The sequence below is a fragment of the Vidua macroura genome, chromosome 8 (genome assembly GCF_024509145.1).
Source record: "Vidua macroura isolate BioBank_ID:100142 chromosome 8, ASM2450914v1, whole genome shotgun sequence".
Lineage (NCBI taxonomy): Eukaryota > Metazoa > Chordata > Aves > Passeriformes > Viduidae > Vidua > Vidua macroura.
This window is the reverse complement of record NC_071578.1, coordinates 18,131,290-18,149,088: the sequence shown is the minus strand read 5'-3', so window position 1 is coordinate 18,149,088 and position 17,799 is coordinate 18,131,290. Positions and strand designations below refer to the sequence as shown.

Here is a 17,799-nt window from a genome sequence, read left to right as displayed (position 1 = left end):
TCGGTGCAGAGATAACAGCAGGTATCAGGCACAACAAACACCCAGTGCCACTCCCCACACACCTGGGGGAGCCTGCCCAAGGGAAGCCCACCCTGACACCTCCTGAAGGGGCTCCTCCTGACCCAGTTAGGAATGCCACTTGAGGCTGTCACTCTGCAGGACCCCACAAACAAGGGAGTAGAAACCACCTCTCTGTCTTCAGACTAGGCAAATAACAGAAGCCAATTCCCTCCTCCTCATTACCTCTTCAGTGGTATTTTAGCATCTTAAATTCACTGACATGGCTCTAGGTTTATGCTGCTCTTACTGGAAAATTCTCATCTTACAGGTGGAAAAATTAAAACTCAAGACTCCCAAAACTTAATGATGTATCCTAGCTCCTAAATAGTTTGGCATCCTGGTGGATATGCATCTAATATCAATATCTGACCCTTCAAAACAGTCATGTTTGCTCTCATGCAGATGTTACCTCAAAGATATTTACTTTTCTAAAGCAGGATCCCTAATTAGTCCTATGCAGGGTTAATCCTCCATTACCCATTAGGACATTGAGCCAGGTATTAAATTACACCTCAGACACCTTATCTCACATCTTTCAGCTCTCTCCTTATACAGGACATAATTTTACAGGGCCAAAAAAAAAAAAACATTCTCTGCACCGTTTGCTGGCAGAAGAATAAGAATCCGCACATCACAGTTTATCTATATGGGAATTCCAGAATTCAATCTGGAATTAATGACAATAGAACAGCTTCCTCAGTGCACATTTCTTCAGACTCCACCAGTTTTACAGTGACTATTCCTCCTGAATAGAAAAACTATTCATGAAGCTCTGGCAATACAATTACTTTGTCACAGGGTAAAGCTCTTCATGTTTGCCTAAGGGGAAACATATCTCATCCAACTGCTTCACCTCCCCTCCATCTCAAGTAACTGATGAAAGCTTGGGATGAAGAGGAGGAGAAATTAGGATAAAGTAATGGAGAAAGAAAGGGGCTGAGACATGTATTTCTGGCAGAGAAGCAAGGAACTGCTCATGGCAAGACAGAATATGTAAACAGAAGAAAACAAACACAAACATAAATCAAAATTAACACAGAATGATTCTGTCCCCATGCTGTGCTGCTTGTGTGCTGAGCTGTGAGAGAATTATGCCACCTGGCATTCAACTCAGGCACCAAAAAGCTTAGGTTTTGTATCTCATGGCCAGAAATTCAGTCCTAGACAAACTCTGCTTTACAGCTGATGTAAGACAGAAATGAGGAAGTCACACGAAAAGGAACTTCTTTGCAGTGGCTTTACCTCCCCAGACTAGAAGTACAGTCCCACCACACTTGTACAGACCAAGACCTCCTCTCTCTCTAGCTACATCAAAAAATTTCAATCCAGCTTGGGAAAGCAAGAGCAAGGTCATTCTCACCCAAGCCTATGGCCACAAACCCTTTGATTTAGCACTGTGGCACTGCTACATGCACTTCACATTAATGAGCAGTCACTGAAGAGCACGACTGTAGGACACAGAGGGACTTTCCAGATAAGCTTTTAGTGGTATAAACTTGGAGAAAAATTTGTCACAGAGGTATGAAGGATCATAGAAAACAGTTTCAATCACCCCCTGTCAGAATGTGCCCCAAAACTCACTTTTATCAAGTTACTGTGACAAACTTCTTTCTTAACGACAATCAAAATATATGGAGTACTCTCAAATCTCCATTTAAAAAATCTTCTGCTCTAAATGAGATGTACTAGACTCAAGAATTCAGGAGCCTGAAACTCAAGGAAACTTGTTAGAGATTATTTTCCCTATAAACAAGACAGCTCTTCTTCAAAAGACTTAGGAACTCTACAATTTTATTTTAAGGCCACATTTGAAGCATATTTCAAAGAACACATTCCATATAGGCTTTTAAATCTGTGTCTTCTATCAGTAATTTGTGAACCTCAGCTGCTTTGGGGAGTTTTCTGTTTTATTTTAAGAAGCCTTTGCTGTTCACCTTTAAGCACAGTTCATATGCCCTCATCAACATAAGAAGGTACCCTCAACCTTTTTTTATTTATGTTTCTTCAATACATCAACAAAGATTAAAGTGTGGTTAAGCCACTCCTTTTATCTTGGCATAATTAGTTTTTACACCATATCAACCTTCTCTAGGGCTGGATATTTGCATATTAATAATAAAGCCTGTTTTTTAACTCCTCCCTTTAGCTTAATATATTAAAAAGTGTTGATAGATAGACTTGGCTCTCAAATTAGTGGTGGTGGCAAAGCAGAGTTCAAATTATTCCATTAAAACAGAGACAGCTATGTTTATTGTCCTCCCACATTTGAGTTAAGATGGAATTTCACTCAGAGAAACTGTCCTGCTCTGATTATGATGGAGAAGGTATAAGTTTGATCATTTCCCCAAATTGGCTAAAAAACATTTAGGAACAATGGTTTGAATATCTTTACTATTTCCCAGTTATTGGCATTCCTATTCATTCTTTCTGAAGTGCAAAGAAACTGAGGATGCAGCTCCATGGCTTCTTTAAGCCAATTGTGGGTGGGTTGCAGGCAGAATGAAGAAGCCTGCCCCTCTCCACGTCATCATGTGTGCCCATTGGAGGGACTGGTGTTGCAGCTGCATGGTTAGCAGGGCCAAGGAATCAATACACCTACAAACTAACCCTCCCCACCTTTTATTTCCTGCCAGGTCGTTTCCTACTGCACAACTCACCAGTATCAGCAGAAGGAAGCGTGGTGGAGCACACGGCTGCCAGGGGGTAGAAGACCCCTCCTGACTGTAGCTGGCACTTGACCAGCTCAGAGAAGTGGCCACAACGTAAGAATCTGCCCTTGCACCTTGGACTACAAAGCAGGCATAGTCAAGCTAGCTTTAGCTAATGCATTTGACTATTAGGGCAGAGAGTTCAGGCTAGACTGACTGCCCAGCATGTACCCATGTCCTTGGCCAGTTTTTATCCACAGACAGAGAAAAAACATTGATTCACAACTGCAATTCTTTCCAACTCTGCAAACTCCAGTGTTTCTCTTCTACAGTACTTAAGCTGGCTCTCACCAACAGCCAAAGCAGCCTTCACTGACTTTGACCACTGAACCACATCAAGTCTGCAGGATGTGAAAATAGCAACAAACAGAAGCTTTTATTCCCCCTGCACTATCTCCCCTGCTCTAATCTCGCCTGTGCTGCCTTGTTTCCACATTCTCATTATTTCATGTTTTTTGATGCCTCATAAAGCTCCAGTTACTGGAATTAATGTAAGAGTATCTGCAAATTTAAAGAAAAGACCAAAGTATTATTTGACTGCTTTGTAGAGAAATTCAGAGGTAAAGAAAATTAGCCAATTAATCAGGACAATACTAGTCCCATAAAGAAACAAAAATACCCAGGAAATCTATCACTACCTTTATGCCATTCTCAGGTTTCTGTTTTTAAAATATTAGGATTTTTAATTATTTATTATTTTAGTACTTGAAGATACTTGTTTTGAAACTACTTCAAGAGATGGACAAAACATAAGCAAAATATGAAGCCAAATTTGCACTGATACCAGCAGTGCTGACAATATCATGCCCTGAAGATGGCTATTGCTAGAGAGTGCACCATTTGTCATGACTGAATGTCTCCTTTCTCCTCAGAGTATTTCTCAAATGTACATTGGAAAGTTATAAAATACACACCATAACATCAACTACAAACAGCTACAGAAATACCAGCTCTGAGATTCTGAGACTTCTGATGGAAGATCTGTACTGACCTCAGTCTAAAAGACCCTTCACTGTGGACTGGAATTCAGAAGGGAAGCAAAAGAGGCACATACTCATGTTTGAGAAGAAATTCTGGTAGTACAGTTTTCTACTAGCAAAGAGGGCTTTTTCTGCCCAACAGCATCACATGTAACCTCAGATTAGACACACGCTAAGTTTTGTACCTGCACCTTCTCCACTAAGTGAAAGAAGGACCTTGGAAAGAATTGCATCAGTAGAGATTGTATGTCCTCCAGACAAACCAAGTGCTGTTACCCAGAGAACCCAAATTTCAACAGTTACTTGAAACAAAACAAAACAGAACACCCCCTCATCCAAAGAAAAAAAAAATTAAAAAACCCCCAAAAAAACAAACCCCAAAAAAATCCCACAAACAAACAAACAAACAAACAAACAAACAAACAAAAAATACCCCAAACCCAGGACAAAAGTTACTAACAAACACTGGGTCTTAGTACATCAAGGTCACTTTTTCCCCCTTTAGATCCAGGAAAACTAGTAACTTCATTTCAGCAAGAGTAATTGTATTGCCTAATCCTTATCTGGCACTTTTACCTGTACCTCTCACAAGAGGTCAACAGCACTGTCTGCATACGATACCACTGTTTGCATGCACTCCATCAGTAGTACCCAAGTTACTGCAAAGCACAGTGTCCAGTACCAGGCCAGCAGCTGCTGTCACCAACACCAAACCCAGAAGAAAACATCTGTGAGTCCTTGTTCTATGCAGAACCAGAAAAAAACAACTCCTACCTAATCTACTGATTTGAGAATTCAAAGATTGTGGTATAATACCAACAGTGAAAGCCTGGATGTTTTGTTGATTTTAACTACAGGGATTGTCAACAGCTCTATTACCCTACAGGTGTTCACTCAGCCTGACCCTCTTCTTCCTCAGGCTACACCCCCATTGAAGCCTTTGCCTTCTCAGCTGGGCTCTACATTAAGTTAATTAAAGTTTTGCTGCCTCTGGCTGTATGGATGGTCAAGATGGGCATCTGCCCTTATGGAAGAAAATTGAGATAACAGGACAGAATCCTTCATTCCCTAAGGTCCACCGAATATTTAGCTGTAAAGAACTGAATACTGACAATAGTGGTATGTTTTTACTACCGCCCATTTCTAAGACAGTTATACACTCTGGATGTGCACTCCCTTTTCATTCCTGTCCACCCCCTACCAAAAATAAAAAAAAAAAATCAACCCCATCCCTTGCTTCAAAACACTTCAGACAATCATGAGCTTATCGAGACATCTCAATGATTTTACAGTGTTACACATATCCTAGTATCACAAGAATATGTTTTACCTTGAGGCAAATGTTTTAATTTATGTGCATGTGAGCTATTTGCAATACCTCCACCAAATGGAGCCCATATAACCCGTCGGATGGCTTTCACCCAGTCTTCCATTTCATTCTGGGAATTAGCCATGAGCAGGAAAGCCTCATGATTGACAGGCATCTTTTCCCGGTCCCCTGCACCACCTGAAAGACAGAATACAAATCTCTTTTAGCATCCAGTTTACAAGAGAGCAACCAAAGTTTAACACCACCAAAAATCTCAGTCAAAATAATTAAATTACTATTTTAATTGATCAGTTTTACAGACAATTCCTGCAGATGTGCTGCAGCACCCACAGAGCACAGGTTGATAGAAGATCAAAGCAGATGTGCAAAATATGCATTTCCAGCGTGGGAAACCTGACGATGTTGTATCTGCTGTCTCAGCAATAAGAAAAGTAAAAGCAGAGGCTGTAAGACGCTATAGAAAAAGTAAGTAATTAATTCCACATACCTGTGCTGAGGTATTGAGAGATTTTTACCCAAAAGAGGGACCAAGTGAAGTGTAAGACACTTTAAAATGCTTCAGATGTAGAAGTCACAAGATCTTCCACTTTCCCCAAGTCTCTGGGATATTTATAGTCTCAATATAGAGAAAGAGACCCATTCTGATTTTGGATCCAATTCAGAAGAAAGCTAAGAGCTGGGGACATGATTCTGACTCTTCCACTTGATGTAAAAATTTTAGGAGCTATTAATGTTGGTGTGCAGAAAAGCACTGACCAGAATATCAAATTCACTCAAGCTGCCACAAAAAACTGTCCCTTGTGGATACTTCAATAATCAAAACATTTTGACCCTGCTTTTCCTGTTTCATTTTTGGGTCAGCACTCACTCCAACAATTTAAATCTTCCCCTGACCCTTCATTTTATGTTCCAGAGCTGGATACAACCTAGTGAGTGCCACATAAACACATAAAAGCTTTATTAGAACAGCCTCTGTATGAAAAGGCTACTGATCCTGTCCAGTTTGGCAGCTGCATCCCCAGCAGTCCGGAGCTTCTCCATCACCATGGAAACTGCCTTTGGCTTTGCTACGGAGATAACATCTGAGCTGTGTGTCACTGTCATTTCCACGCTTACATGGCTTTCAGCACCTACTGGCAAGCTAAAGCTGCCAGCCTGTGCTGAGCAGCTGAGATTGCCTGCCCATGGAATTCAGAGATAAGAGCAGAATGATGCTATGCTGTGGTTTCTGCAGAGCTGATTTAGCATACACAGAACATGTGCTTCTTAAATCCTTGCTAATCTGGGGAAAGAAGCAAGCTGGGAGCTGCCTGCAAGCCAAGGAAGTACTTTTTCTTGCTATTAATTGTTTTCTTGCCTTGACACACTCATGGAACATTTATTGATTTGCAAAGCAGAAGTGGTAAGCTGAGATACATTGGGAAGTATTTTGTGGTTCTCCGAGAAGCAATTCACTAAACTGGGAAACTGAGGCAGTCTTTCAGTAAAGAGGAAAACCAGCAGCCACCAGGGACTAGCTTTGCAGCTTAAGAAACAAAAGCCATGACACTTTTTCCCCACATGTGCCCAAAGCCTCTTGGACAGTCTCCCATTTTTTAATTTACTGAATTATTCATATTCCTTAAGGTATATAAAGAGAAGAGCTCTCTAGCTCAAGGCTAGGGTGCAGGCATCCTAACAGATCAATGTCCCACCATCTTCCACTGTGAGGATGACATACTTCATCCTCTGCATACAAAACTGTCTGTGCAGGAAACTGCAGTCCTTGTTCTATGCAGAACCAGAAAAAATAGCTCCTATCTAATCTACTGACTTGAGAATTCAAAGATTGTGGTATAATACCAACAGTGAAAGCCTGGATGTTTTGTTGATTTTAACTACAGGGATTGTCAACAGCTCTATTACCCTACAGGTGTTCAATCAGCCTGACCCTCTTCTTCCTCAGGCTACACCCCCATTGAAGCCTTTGCCTTCTCAGCTGGGCTCTACATTAAGTTAATTAAAATTTTGCTGCCTCTGGCTGTATGGATGGTCAAGATGGGCATCTGCCTTTATGGAAGAAAATTGAGATAACAGGACAGAATCCTTCATTCCCATAAGGTCCACTGAATATTTAGCTGTAAAGAATTGAATATTAACAATAGTAGTATGTGACTGGAATTCCTGTCACTGCCTAAATCTTTATCAACATACTCAGCCTCATGGTGAAAGCAGAGGTCATGAAGTCTAATTCTTGCACCTTACCCAGCTTATCTACTGACTCACCCTTTTTCATAATCAAATGTTTCATAGGAGATATGATTGAAAGAGGCTTTTCACAGCCCTCAATGCACATCCAAAATAGGTTTCAGGACGTGGTATTTGGCAGACAGGTGGCCTGAGCTCAAGCTAGGCCATCATTTTTCAAAGGAATGAAACAGCATCAAAAAGACATTTACCATATGGGTCCCACCACCAGCAAATAACTGAGTCTGGTCAATATTAAAATACATCTTGTTCTTAAGTTTAAAGGGATCAGCTGAGAACTTGCCCACCCAAGCCATGAAGGGCAAGAAGAGACCGGAAGCTTGTCTCAAAATTAATCACGAACTGTAAATTCTGTGGAATTAGCTGCACTAATCCATACAAAGATTGTCATAAGAAGCACAATAAGTAGAGGATGATGACTTATGGACTTCTGCAAAACTGGCATGAGCATCTTCCCAAGGAGTCACTGTACCAGAGGGACCTGACTACAAGTCCCCTTCCCTTAAGCTGCTACTTTGGACCAGCCAGCTGCTTTCTAAACCTTCATGGACAGCTTTCATGCAAGCATTTACGGGAAGAAAAAAACCCAAACATTTATACTTCTATTTGAGTCTGCAAAAAGCAAAAACTGAATGGGGAAAAAAAGATTTCCATACACACCAGTCCTGAGATTCTGCCAAAGACTACATACAGTTCCTCCATGTTTGGCTTTCCCCACTAAAACTTGAAACAGGAGCAAGGCCATGACCCTACAATCTGCCTGTGGGAGAGTCAGCAGTGACTAGACATGTAAGTACAAGCAAATGAAAACAACTCCACATACGAAGGCCAGCTTAGAAATAAGAATGCACTTCAGAATTGCTTATGTTAGCATGATGTGACTGTCCAGTGGCAGAGCATGGAGACCCACCTGTAAACATTTTTCTTTTTAGTAACAATTTACTCATATTTCTTTGTACATTTGGCGGGTTCCTTCCACTACATGCTTGAGACATCAAGCAGAAAAATTAGAGGTTACGAAAAGCAGAGTTCAGACATATCTCTTTCTACATTGTTGTGACATTCAACAGCTCTTCAGTCTTGGTGGTCACAAGAATGAGAAACAGCCAATTCAAACACCTAGATCTTCTTAAAAAAAACCCAAACACCCAACAAGCTCTACAAACAAATAAACAGCCAGCCCAAGGAAACAATGTCACAAGAAACTTCTTTCAAGTCTAGAATTTTACCTGAAGTTCACAGATTATTTCTTCTATGGGCTCAGACACAAAGCAGGACCCTAAAATGGATTTCAGGTTTGAATTGGAAACACAACACTCTATCAAATAAAACACACTAGACTTTAGGAATTGTTTTAGGAAAACAATTTCAAAGCTTCCTGCCCAGAAACACTTGGAGACAGAATTTTAGTTTTGTCTCTCACAGCAGGATGAAGTTCATATTCAGCTACTGAATTCACACCTCTTCTCTACCACTAAGGGAACTCCAGCCCTTTCTCACTCATCTTTAATTAAGCTTCCATATAAACAGGATTGGGCCTCAGAGACAAACCCTGTGTAGCTCAGGATTGCCATGGGCTGACATTCCATTTGAGCATTCCTTTTGCTCAAAGCTACTTTAATCTCCAGACCAAAGACAAAATAAAACTGTATGCAAACACAAACAGAGTGCAAGTGTCTCAAATGATGTGGCAGGAACAGGAGTCTTAACTCTGGGGATGAACAGTCCACCTGCTTTAGCATTAGCCTATGACCAGGGGATCCTGTATTCAGTTGCCTGCTGCAGATTTGTGTATGCTGGACAAGATGCACTGGATTTCCTTATCCATGAAGCAACTTGGCAGCTCGATTTGCCTCTCATCCAATGTACAGAAATCAACCTGAAGAGTGGGAAAGGCGATGGCAACCATGTCAGCATATACAGTACATGTAAGAGCCTAGAAGGATTCAAAGACTTGTTTGGTTGTTGCTCCCCATCAAAAGGGCTGCAGGTCCCAGCTGACTTGAATGCTTTGCTGCCCCTGTCTCAAGGTACCTTTGTCAAAGTGCTTTACATACCCTGGTAGGTATCTTTGCCTGGGGGGAACAGTTTAGCTCCAGGCCCCCAGCTGCAGTGCACAAATGCTCTCTCTCCAGGACCAGACTAACTCAGGCTGGCAGAACTGCTCTCCTCTGCCTCCACTCACAGTTTCTTCATTTCATATGGCCTAGGAGCCATGACCTGCTAATGGCAGCAGTCACCTCAAAGTAATGTCCACCTCCCAATCCTTAGAAATTATCCTCCTTTCTGCTTTCCCCGATGCCCCACAAAAAGGGAGGTTAAATGCAAAAAAACTGGGACTAAATCTTGCTAAAGGTGAGATGGGGTGCTGCAACAGCAGCTGGAGTCACCATCTATCTTCAAGGCCCCATTTACTGAAAATCCTTTTTTTGACCATCCTTAGACACGTACGCATTCACTGGAACATGCAAAACATAAGGTATCATTTTGTTAAATTTACTTGTCCTGCCCTGTGTCCCTGTTCAAAGAATCTGCAACAGACAGGCTGCATCTCTGCCTTTATACAGCTCTTTCGGATGAGGAAAAGCTTGAATTTTTTTGTTTGCCTTGAACCTCATTCACTCAAGCTTAACCTTCTTAAGATCACTTGTGAAGCCAAGCCTTAGATCCCCTTTGTCTGTATGGAAAAGAAATTCAGGGGGAGCAGGACTGAACTTCTGCATGGGAGATGAGACTGCCTCATTTCATGTAAAAGGAGGAACTTGTATATTCTCAAGCAAAGCTGCTGTGGAGTTCTGAAGCTGGCAGCTTCTTTCTTTGCTTAGGTAACTTCGTTTACTTCCACGTCCTCCCTCTGGTTTGCCTTTCACCCATTTCTTACATCATTCTTCTTACTGATGTGCTCGTGCATTTTCCTTGTATGAGCCTCCTGAGAAGTTACCCACTACAGTAGCTTGTGTATGTGTATAGAGTGACCTGTTTGTTTTTGTGTTTGCAGTGCTTTGGTGTGGACAGCAGCTGCAGTACTGTCAGTGAGTGGATTCCAGCCGGCCGTGCGCGGGGGCTGCTGCAGCAGCTGGATGGGGAAGGGCGGCTGCTGGGAAACACGGCCCAGCTGACGTGTCTGCCCTCAGTGCTACAGCAGGTAGTGACAGGAAGCCTTTGACTGCAGACAAGCAGCAACAAAGATCTTGACAAATGGTCAAAAACTCACTGCTGAAAAGAACAATTGCGATGATTCATCTTCCCTGACCTGGTCTTTATGATTGACTTTAAGGTGAGCATCAGAATTTGGGGCTCAAAGATCTCCCTGATAATGAAAGAAGGTCAAAAATGCGGAGATGAATTCTGTCAAGAATAACGGCAGCTCTGTTAGAGGGAATCTTTCTTTGCACAGCAGGAAAAAAAAAAAAAAAACAAAGAAAACCAATCTTGATCTTTGGATCAAGAGACAAAAAAAATATCAATGAGTAAGCAAAAGTTCATTAAGAATGCTTTGAATAGACACTTGAAACCTAATTCCATTTCTTCAGTCTTCTTACCTTTGATTCCAGCTAATGTTGAACCTCCAACCTGAGCACTTTCCACCCCAAAGGTTTTCACAAGGCTGAATGTTGGAGATAGACCCTTTTCTATTACAGCTGAGTCCTGGGTTAACCTGCCATCAGCATCAGTTTAAACTTCTCTGCTTTTTTTCTTTTCTTTTTTTTTTTCTGAATTATTCTTTAATATAAGGGGAAAATTGCTGTGAGTATGAAACTCATCTTGAAATGGTCCATTTAGGCTGCCTGAGAACAGAAAAAACAGCAAGCAAAATCTGAAGTAGTCAAGGAGTAAGATAAAAACAAAGAAAACTGGGGGTTTCCCAGTATGGGTAAGATTTGTGAGGAATTTAACTACAGTAAACAGTTATGTGTGCTTGCCATGATTTTTTTTTTTGTTTGTATCTGTCCATCTACCCCCACCCACCCATCTGTTTATATATGGAATATATGACTTGGAAGTTGATTTGGAGCTGATGCATGATCATATTTTAAGGGCATACAAAACTAAAAAAAAACCAAGGCATGTGGAGTGCACATGAAAGAAGCAAGCTTTGAATCAAAATACATTCACTGTGTCACAGTTCCAATGGACAACATAATCACGTTTTGTTCTAAAGAAACAGACGCCTTTGTAGGTGAAAGGTGTTTCATTTCCACACTTTGGAAGGAGCTTAGGGGGATTTCAGCATTCAATATTCATTTGGTTATGTCAATGAGAAAAAGGAAGTCTCAAATACCTTTTATTGTAATGAGGAAGTTCAGCTCAAACTGACCCAGTTCACGTTTTCTTAGGGCAGGATTTATGACTTCTCAGACAAATATTAAATGTCTTATTTCCTTAAGCACTTTTTATTTCACCAAGTTCCATGGTAGCTACAAGTAGAAGTTGATCAAATTTTCCAAGTCAAAATCACTGCAGAGGATTTTAATGAGTCAGTAAATGGTTTTTTGATACCATACCTTAGACCTCATCCCAGAGAATAAAGTAAAAGCAGGCAAACATTCTGAAGCCACTGGGCTTCTATTAAGCAATCCAAAAGCCCTGTGATCTCTTCTCCCCTCCCATGCTTTCTGTGGTTTCAGAAGCCATTAAACTGTTTTAAAAATGCACCAACAAAGAGATGAGAACCTCAGAGCTGTGGTTTCTTACGCAAAAACATCTGACAAGATTTAACATGAACAGAGTCCTTAATAAAGCTTCTCTGTACTGGTACATGGACTACAGAAAACCCTTATAAACCTAAGGCTAGTGATCTGTGTCAGTTGTCAGTTTCACGTGTAGGATTACTGAAACTATATGAAAGAAATTAAGATTAAACTAAATCTCTGACCTGTTATACATAAAACCTGTGTCTGGCTAGTATAACTATCCTGCCTGGAGATGTCTTTCTTGATAATGCATGTGACCTTATTACTCTAGACTTTTATCTATTAATTAAAGTGAATAACTGTTTTAGACTACCAACCACTTCAAAGAAAGCAATGCCTTGGAAATAAACAGAACCCATATTCCAGATGGGCCAAATGCTAGTAAAGGGATGTCACACTCCAGGAACCACAGCAAGCAGAAAAAAAAAAATGATGCAAGGTAAGAGGAAGGGTGAAAAATAACTTCAAGTACTCTTCAAGAAAAAGTAGAATTGCACACAAGCTTCACCTTGAACTCCTGCTTGTAAAACCTGCTTACATGAGTTCAGTGCTGTGAAATGTTTGAGTCTAATTGAACTGATTTTTCTTTAATGTGCTTTATCTGCCCTTGTCTGAACTTCTCAAAGTTTTCAATAGTTTCAGTCATTTTTAAGTTATATTTCTGACATTAAAAACATATTTATGGCACTAGTACACCCATGCTTTCACGTCTCCCTGTTTTCAGTTATTTGCAATTTTAGACAAGAGACTACTACTATGCTGCCTGGGATGTGCTGCTCACTGTGGCCATGAAGTACAGCTCAGGGGCTGAAGGGACTTCACAATGGAAGAAAGGCCACTTCAACTGCAGCAGCCCAATATTTAGAATTCAGATGAGCCCAGGCATAACATGCAACTAAGTGCATTTTTTTTCAAGGACGCAGCATCTCCCTTGTACCAGCACAGCTCAGGCACCAATCCCTCCACCTTCTGCCCACTACTGCTTTACTCCATAAAAGGAACAGACATTAACAATGATCACACTGCCTCCCCAAACACAGGGGTTTCAGGAGCTTGTGAAATGTGCCCCAGCACCATACAATATCCCTATAAACAAGCTGTGTTTTAACTGCTTTGTTATCAGCTTCTACTAGCTAGCAGCAAAGGATGAAAACTTTCCAACACGGTCACAGCTAGTTTAGGAGGCCAGCAAGGAGGATCACAAAGAGGAGTCAATCAGCAATAATTATTAACATGAGGAACAACTACTACACCAGCAATTTCTAGGAGCTGCATGACACCACTTTACCTTTGTTGTGACTTGCATGTTTCATCCCAAGTGAGAATTCCAGAGTACCAATATTCTGATCACGTCCAAAGATGTCTCAGGAGCTAGACTGCTTTAAACTCTTCTGGCTCTTGACTCAAATAATGTTTCCTCACAGGAGGTTACTGTGGAGGTTAAGCATGTTCAATTCAAAGCCTGCATCCTAACAGAAAGCTCCATTCTTAGGTGGAGCTCTCACTGTGCAATGGCACACTCACTGCCTCTTACAGCAGTATCTACTGACCAAGCAGACAAATTTAGGGTACAGTGTTGCCTCTGCCAATGCTAATACTGTTTTCCTTGCCAGAGCTCCTAATGGAAAAGAATGTGAAAGTGTTGGGAGCCTAGGCATAGCTGCACTTCATCCACTTGCATTTACACACAGTTGTGCTTCAGAACTTGCAAACCTTTCTTTTAGAATCTGTCTGACAGGTCACCAGCTCTCAGGGAGCTGTTCACTTCGTGATCTGTCTGTTTTAGAATAACAACAGGACAAATTCTACCCCTCTCTACAGGTGTGCTGGGGGGGCAAGGGGGAAAGCAGTAATTTCATCCCCTCATGGAAGAAGACCTGGTGATGGCAACTGGGGATTACAAGGGGGAGCAAGACTTTTTTTTTTCCCCAGCACATTCCACAGACAGTCTTGTAGCAACAGCAGGCTGCTTTGCCTTACCCTCCTTTTCTTCCACTCCAGAAAACTAACCCTTACTGCCTTTCCTCAGTGTATTTCAGATCTAGAGAGTTACAATGAGCCCAGACCTCTATGGTGATGGTGTGGAACTGCCTGGACTATGTGCCTGCAGTCATTTTGTTAACCTCTGATTGGAAAGGAGAAGAAATGATTTCTTTCTCAGGCCAGCAGAAGCCACAGACTCACAAGGAGGTAATTTAGGCTACCTGGCAGGAGCTGTGTGTTTGTCCCTACAAGGCACATTACAGGAGGCATCTAAATTAAATCAACTTAATTTGAGGGTACAAAAAAGAAACTACAAATATATGCATGACAGACTCAGAAAATAGTAGCACAGTTGTGCAAAACAGGCCATATGGTTCTATGTGGTTCTCCAAAGCAGCAAGTGCTCAACACTTCTGAAGAATGTATCAAATTATATATTCCAACTGTGGTTATGTTTACATGCTATTATAAGGGAGGAAATTCCTTCCTGACCAAAGATGATGATACTTCCTGCTTTGAAAAATCTGAATGGAAATGACTGGATAATTTTTAAGCATTACCATGCAACCACAAGTACTTTTCTAATTCTCATACATTTCTTCAAATCTTTCACACCAAAACCAAAAGTTGACAAAAATTTTATATTCTGACATGAAATTACTTACCATAACATCAGAATAGTGAATTCTTATGTATTTTTCTTTAATAATTTCATATTGGAGAGATAATATCCGACTTCTACACTTTTTCTGAACTGCTGAGCTCACATTTACCAGGTCTGCTCCATGACAGGAATGAAGTGGTTCATGCCTTCTGAATACATCTCTCTACAACCTCCTTCTGCCTCCACTTTGCCCCTCATAAGCCTATCTTTGATTTCTCCTGCACTTAATCCACCATGAAACCAAAGACATCCTCACTGCATTTTTAAAAGACTACATGTCTCCCATCTTAGCCAATGCACTGAACCTTGGACTAAGGAGAATGAAAAAGAAGCCATCCACTGGTAAAGCTTAAGCTGCAGATGCCAGAGCTTTTAGCTGAGCCTGTAAAGACTCTGATTCTCCGTAGACTGAATACAGAGTACTGCAGAAATTCAAGCCAACCAATTACGAGCATTATTATCTTCTTTAGTAAAGTAACTGAAGCTTTACAAGCACAGTTTTGGCAGCAGCAAATTAATGGACTATCATTAAGGACTGAACAGTTGCAGACTTTGTTTTTACAAAAAACGAAGCTATTTGTCACATTAACACAGAAAAAGGACTGAAATGCCAAAGCATATATACTGTAGGCCTTTGGCAAAACGCTGACAAGTCTGAGGAAACCCTTGCCAATACTAATGATGAGACAATGCAGATGGAAGTACTGCTGATCCACATCCAAACAGAAGAGCTCAGGGATATTCTGATCCAAGTCTGTAGCCTTGTTACAGTTTGCACAGACTAACAATTTTACAGCAGTCTCCTCCGGTATCAATGAATCTTCTAAACATGACGGTGTAGCACACAGCATTCTTCACTGCCACAGCAACGCTCCTTGGCACAAAGTGGGAAGCACACCCTTGTCACTGGGCCCAGCACTGCAGCTGCTCAGAGCACAACTCTGGATGGCTAAAGGACTCCAGGCTGGGCAGTGCAAAAAGCTGGGCCTCAGTTCTTTGTGCTTTAGGACAACTGTCAGTGAACTGCTACCAGAACAATGCTTAGAAACATCAATTCTAATTGTGTCCACTCACTGGCAATGAACAAACTCCTCCCAGTTAACAGCATTATCAGAATGCCCACAGAAGTTCCTTTGAAGTGGTTAATTATTAGCTGATATAAGCTCACTTTTCAGAAACATGCTGGTTTAGATCAGACTTAAAAAAGAAATGAAAAAAACTGTTAGGTAAACAACAACTCATCCTAAGAAATGTCTTCAGCTGGTGGCCTTGTTCCCACTGAGGTTCAAGGGAATGTTGCACAGAATGCTTCTGACTCTGGATTTCCCAGTGGAAGTTCTGTGTTGCAAAATTCACTGCCAATATTACATACAGATGTACCCTTCCACTGCATCCCATTCTGACAGCTGTGTGTCTCCATCACAGGTCAAAGGCCTCCACATGGGTAGTGTCTCATCTGACAAGCTGACACAGTCACCTTTGAGTTGCAGAGGCAGAGGGTAAAGCTCAGGTGCATAACCTTAGAGCTCACAGTCCAGGCAGACTGCTCATAGAAGCACAATTTAGAGTTTGAGACTACTCATAGTTTTCATCCAGCACAGCAGATCTGCCTCAAACATTACTGTGCAAGCTTCCACTCCCACGGTGCAGAAAGTTCATCAGCACCAAGCCAATCAGCCACTGAGCTGTTGCTGCCCAGCTCCTCCAAACAGCAGCTTCCGAGCTGGTACAGCATTCCTACCTGGACATCTCCGTACTCGTGGGCTAGGGCAAACCCCACTGAAGTGACATCCTTCCCACAGAAGCCCTTGAACTTTCACTGGTCTTCCTAGATCTGCAAGGCACTGTAGTTTACATGATCTGTCCTGATAGTCTTCATCCAGAATGGTTAGCTGGCAAAAGGGAAATCCTTCTATAGGAAAACCTGGGTTAGCAGCCTCCTCTCCACTACACCTGACTCTCAGTCTCTTAGCAAAGCACACTGACACCTACTGAGGGCTACGCTACATTTCCAAAATGTCCTCTAAGCAATCTTATGTTATTTGAAAGTTTGCAGGTCTGTCATGTTTCAAGCAAAGGCTACTGATCAAAGCTAGGTCACAGCTCTAGAAAGACAGAGTCTCTTTATTAACAAGGGAAACTAAAGGAATTTCCACAAAGGAGCACAGAAAGGAAGCAAATGCTCAGCAGACATTACAACTCACAGGCACCTGCCCCAAAAGTCCTGGAGGCTAACACAGGTATGTACAGCAACCAAGTGTAATAGAGCAACTTTCTCCTGGTGTGAGCATATTTGCTGCATGGATGACCATACTGGGCAGCCAAACTCTGTAACTACACCCCAGTTATCTCCAGAGCAAGAAACATTGCACATGCAGTTGACTTGTGACCATTTTAAGACCCACATATTCTGGGGAAACCCAGCCATCAACGTATTTTATAATGTTCAAATACAGAAGATGAAGTTCTTATCCCAAAGAACTAAAAAGCCTTGCTCAATGCTCATTGTGATATACTACTTGAATGGAAATGCCAGAATTTGAGCTGATTCTGCCAGTGGTATGAACAACATAAATTAAATCTCATTATACAGATTTAGGCCACAGAGAAATAGAACTTGCATGAGACCAGCAGAATATCACTCTCGCTATTTGGAATCCCCTCTACAGGCAACATATTTGCATATTTTTATGTTTGTAGAAGCAGAAAGCCCACTTTGAAAATGCTGGTGTAAGTTGGGCCACTGCACAGATTCGCTGAGCCCAGTTGGTCCACTAAGAAAAATGCAAGGAGGAAACAGGGCACACATATCTGCTTTGTGAGCCTCTTCTCTCTCCTCAGCCTGCTCCTTTCTCCAGAGCACAGAACTGTATGCAGCCATTGCAGGCAGAATGTGTTACAAGCATTTGTCTTTGTAGTCAAAGGCAGAATAACAGCCAGAAACCAGGATCTGCTCAGCCAATGACAGGGCACGTATTAAAAATGCCTTCCAGCTTCCGTTTCAAAACAAAGAAATCTTGATAAGCCTAAAGGCAGCAGCTGCTGCCAGCAGCATACTGCCTTCCTTACCTTGGGGACACCTGCTGAGCTGCTGCCTGTTTAATATTACATTAAAACAGCAGCTTTCTAAATA

At 41.6% G+C, this 17,799-nt stretch overlaps 1 protein-coding gene across 1 annotated transcript in view; it reads right to left on the bottom strand.

Annotated features, from left to right (window-relative positions):
* The window catches only part of ARHGAP22 (Rho GTPase activating protein 22), a 121,598-nt gene that overhangs the window by 31,338 nt on the left and 72,461 nt on the right, over positions 1-17,799 (bottom strand). Inside the window, exon 4 of the mRNA XM_053983702.1 lies at positions 5,127-5,255. Coding sequence (XP_053839677.1) covers positions 5,127-5,255 — 129 coding nt within the window. The remainder of the gene's footprint in view (positions 1-5,126; positions 5,256-17,799) is intronic.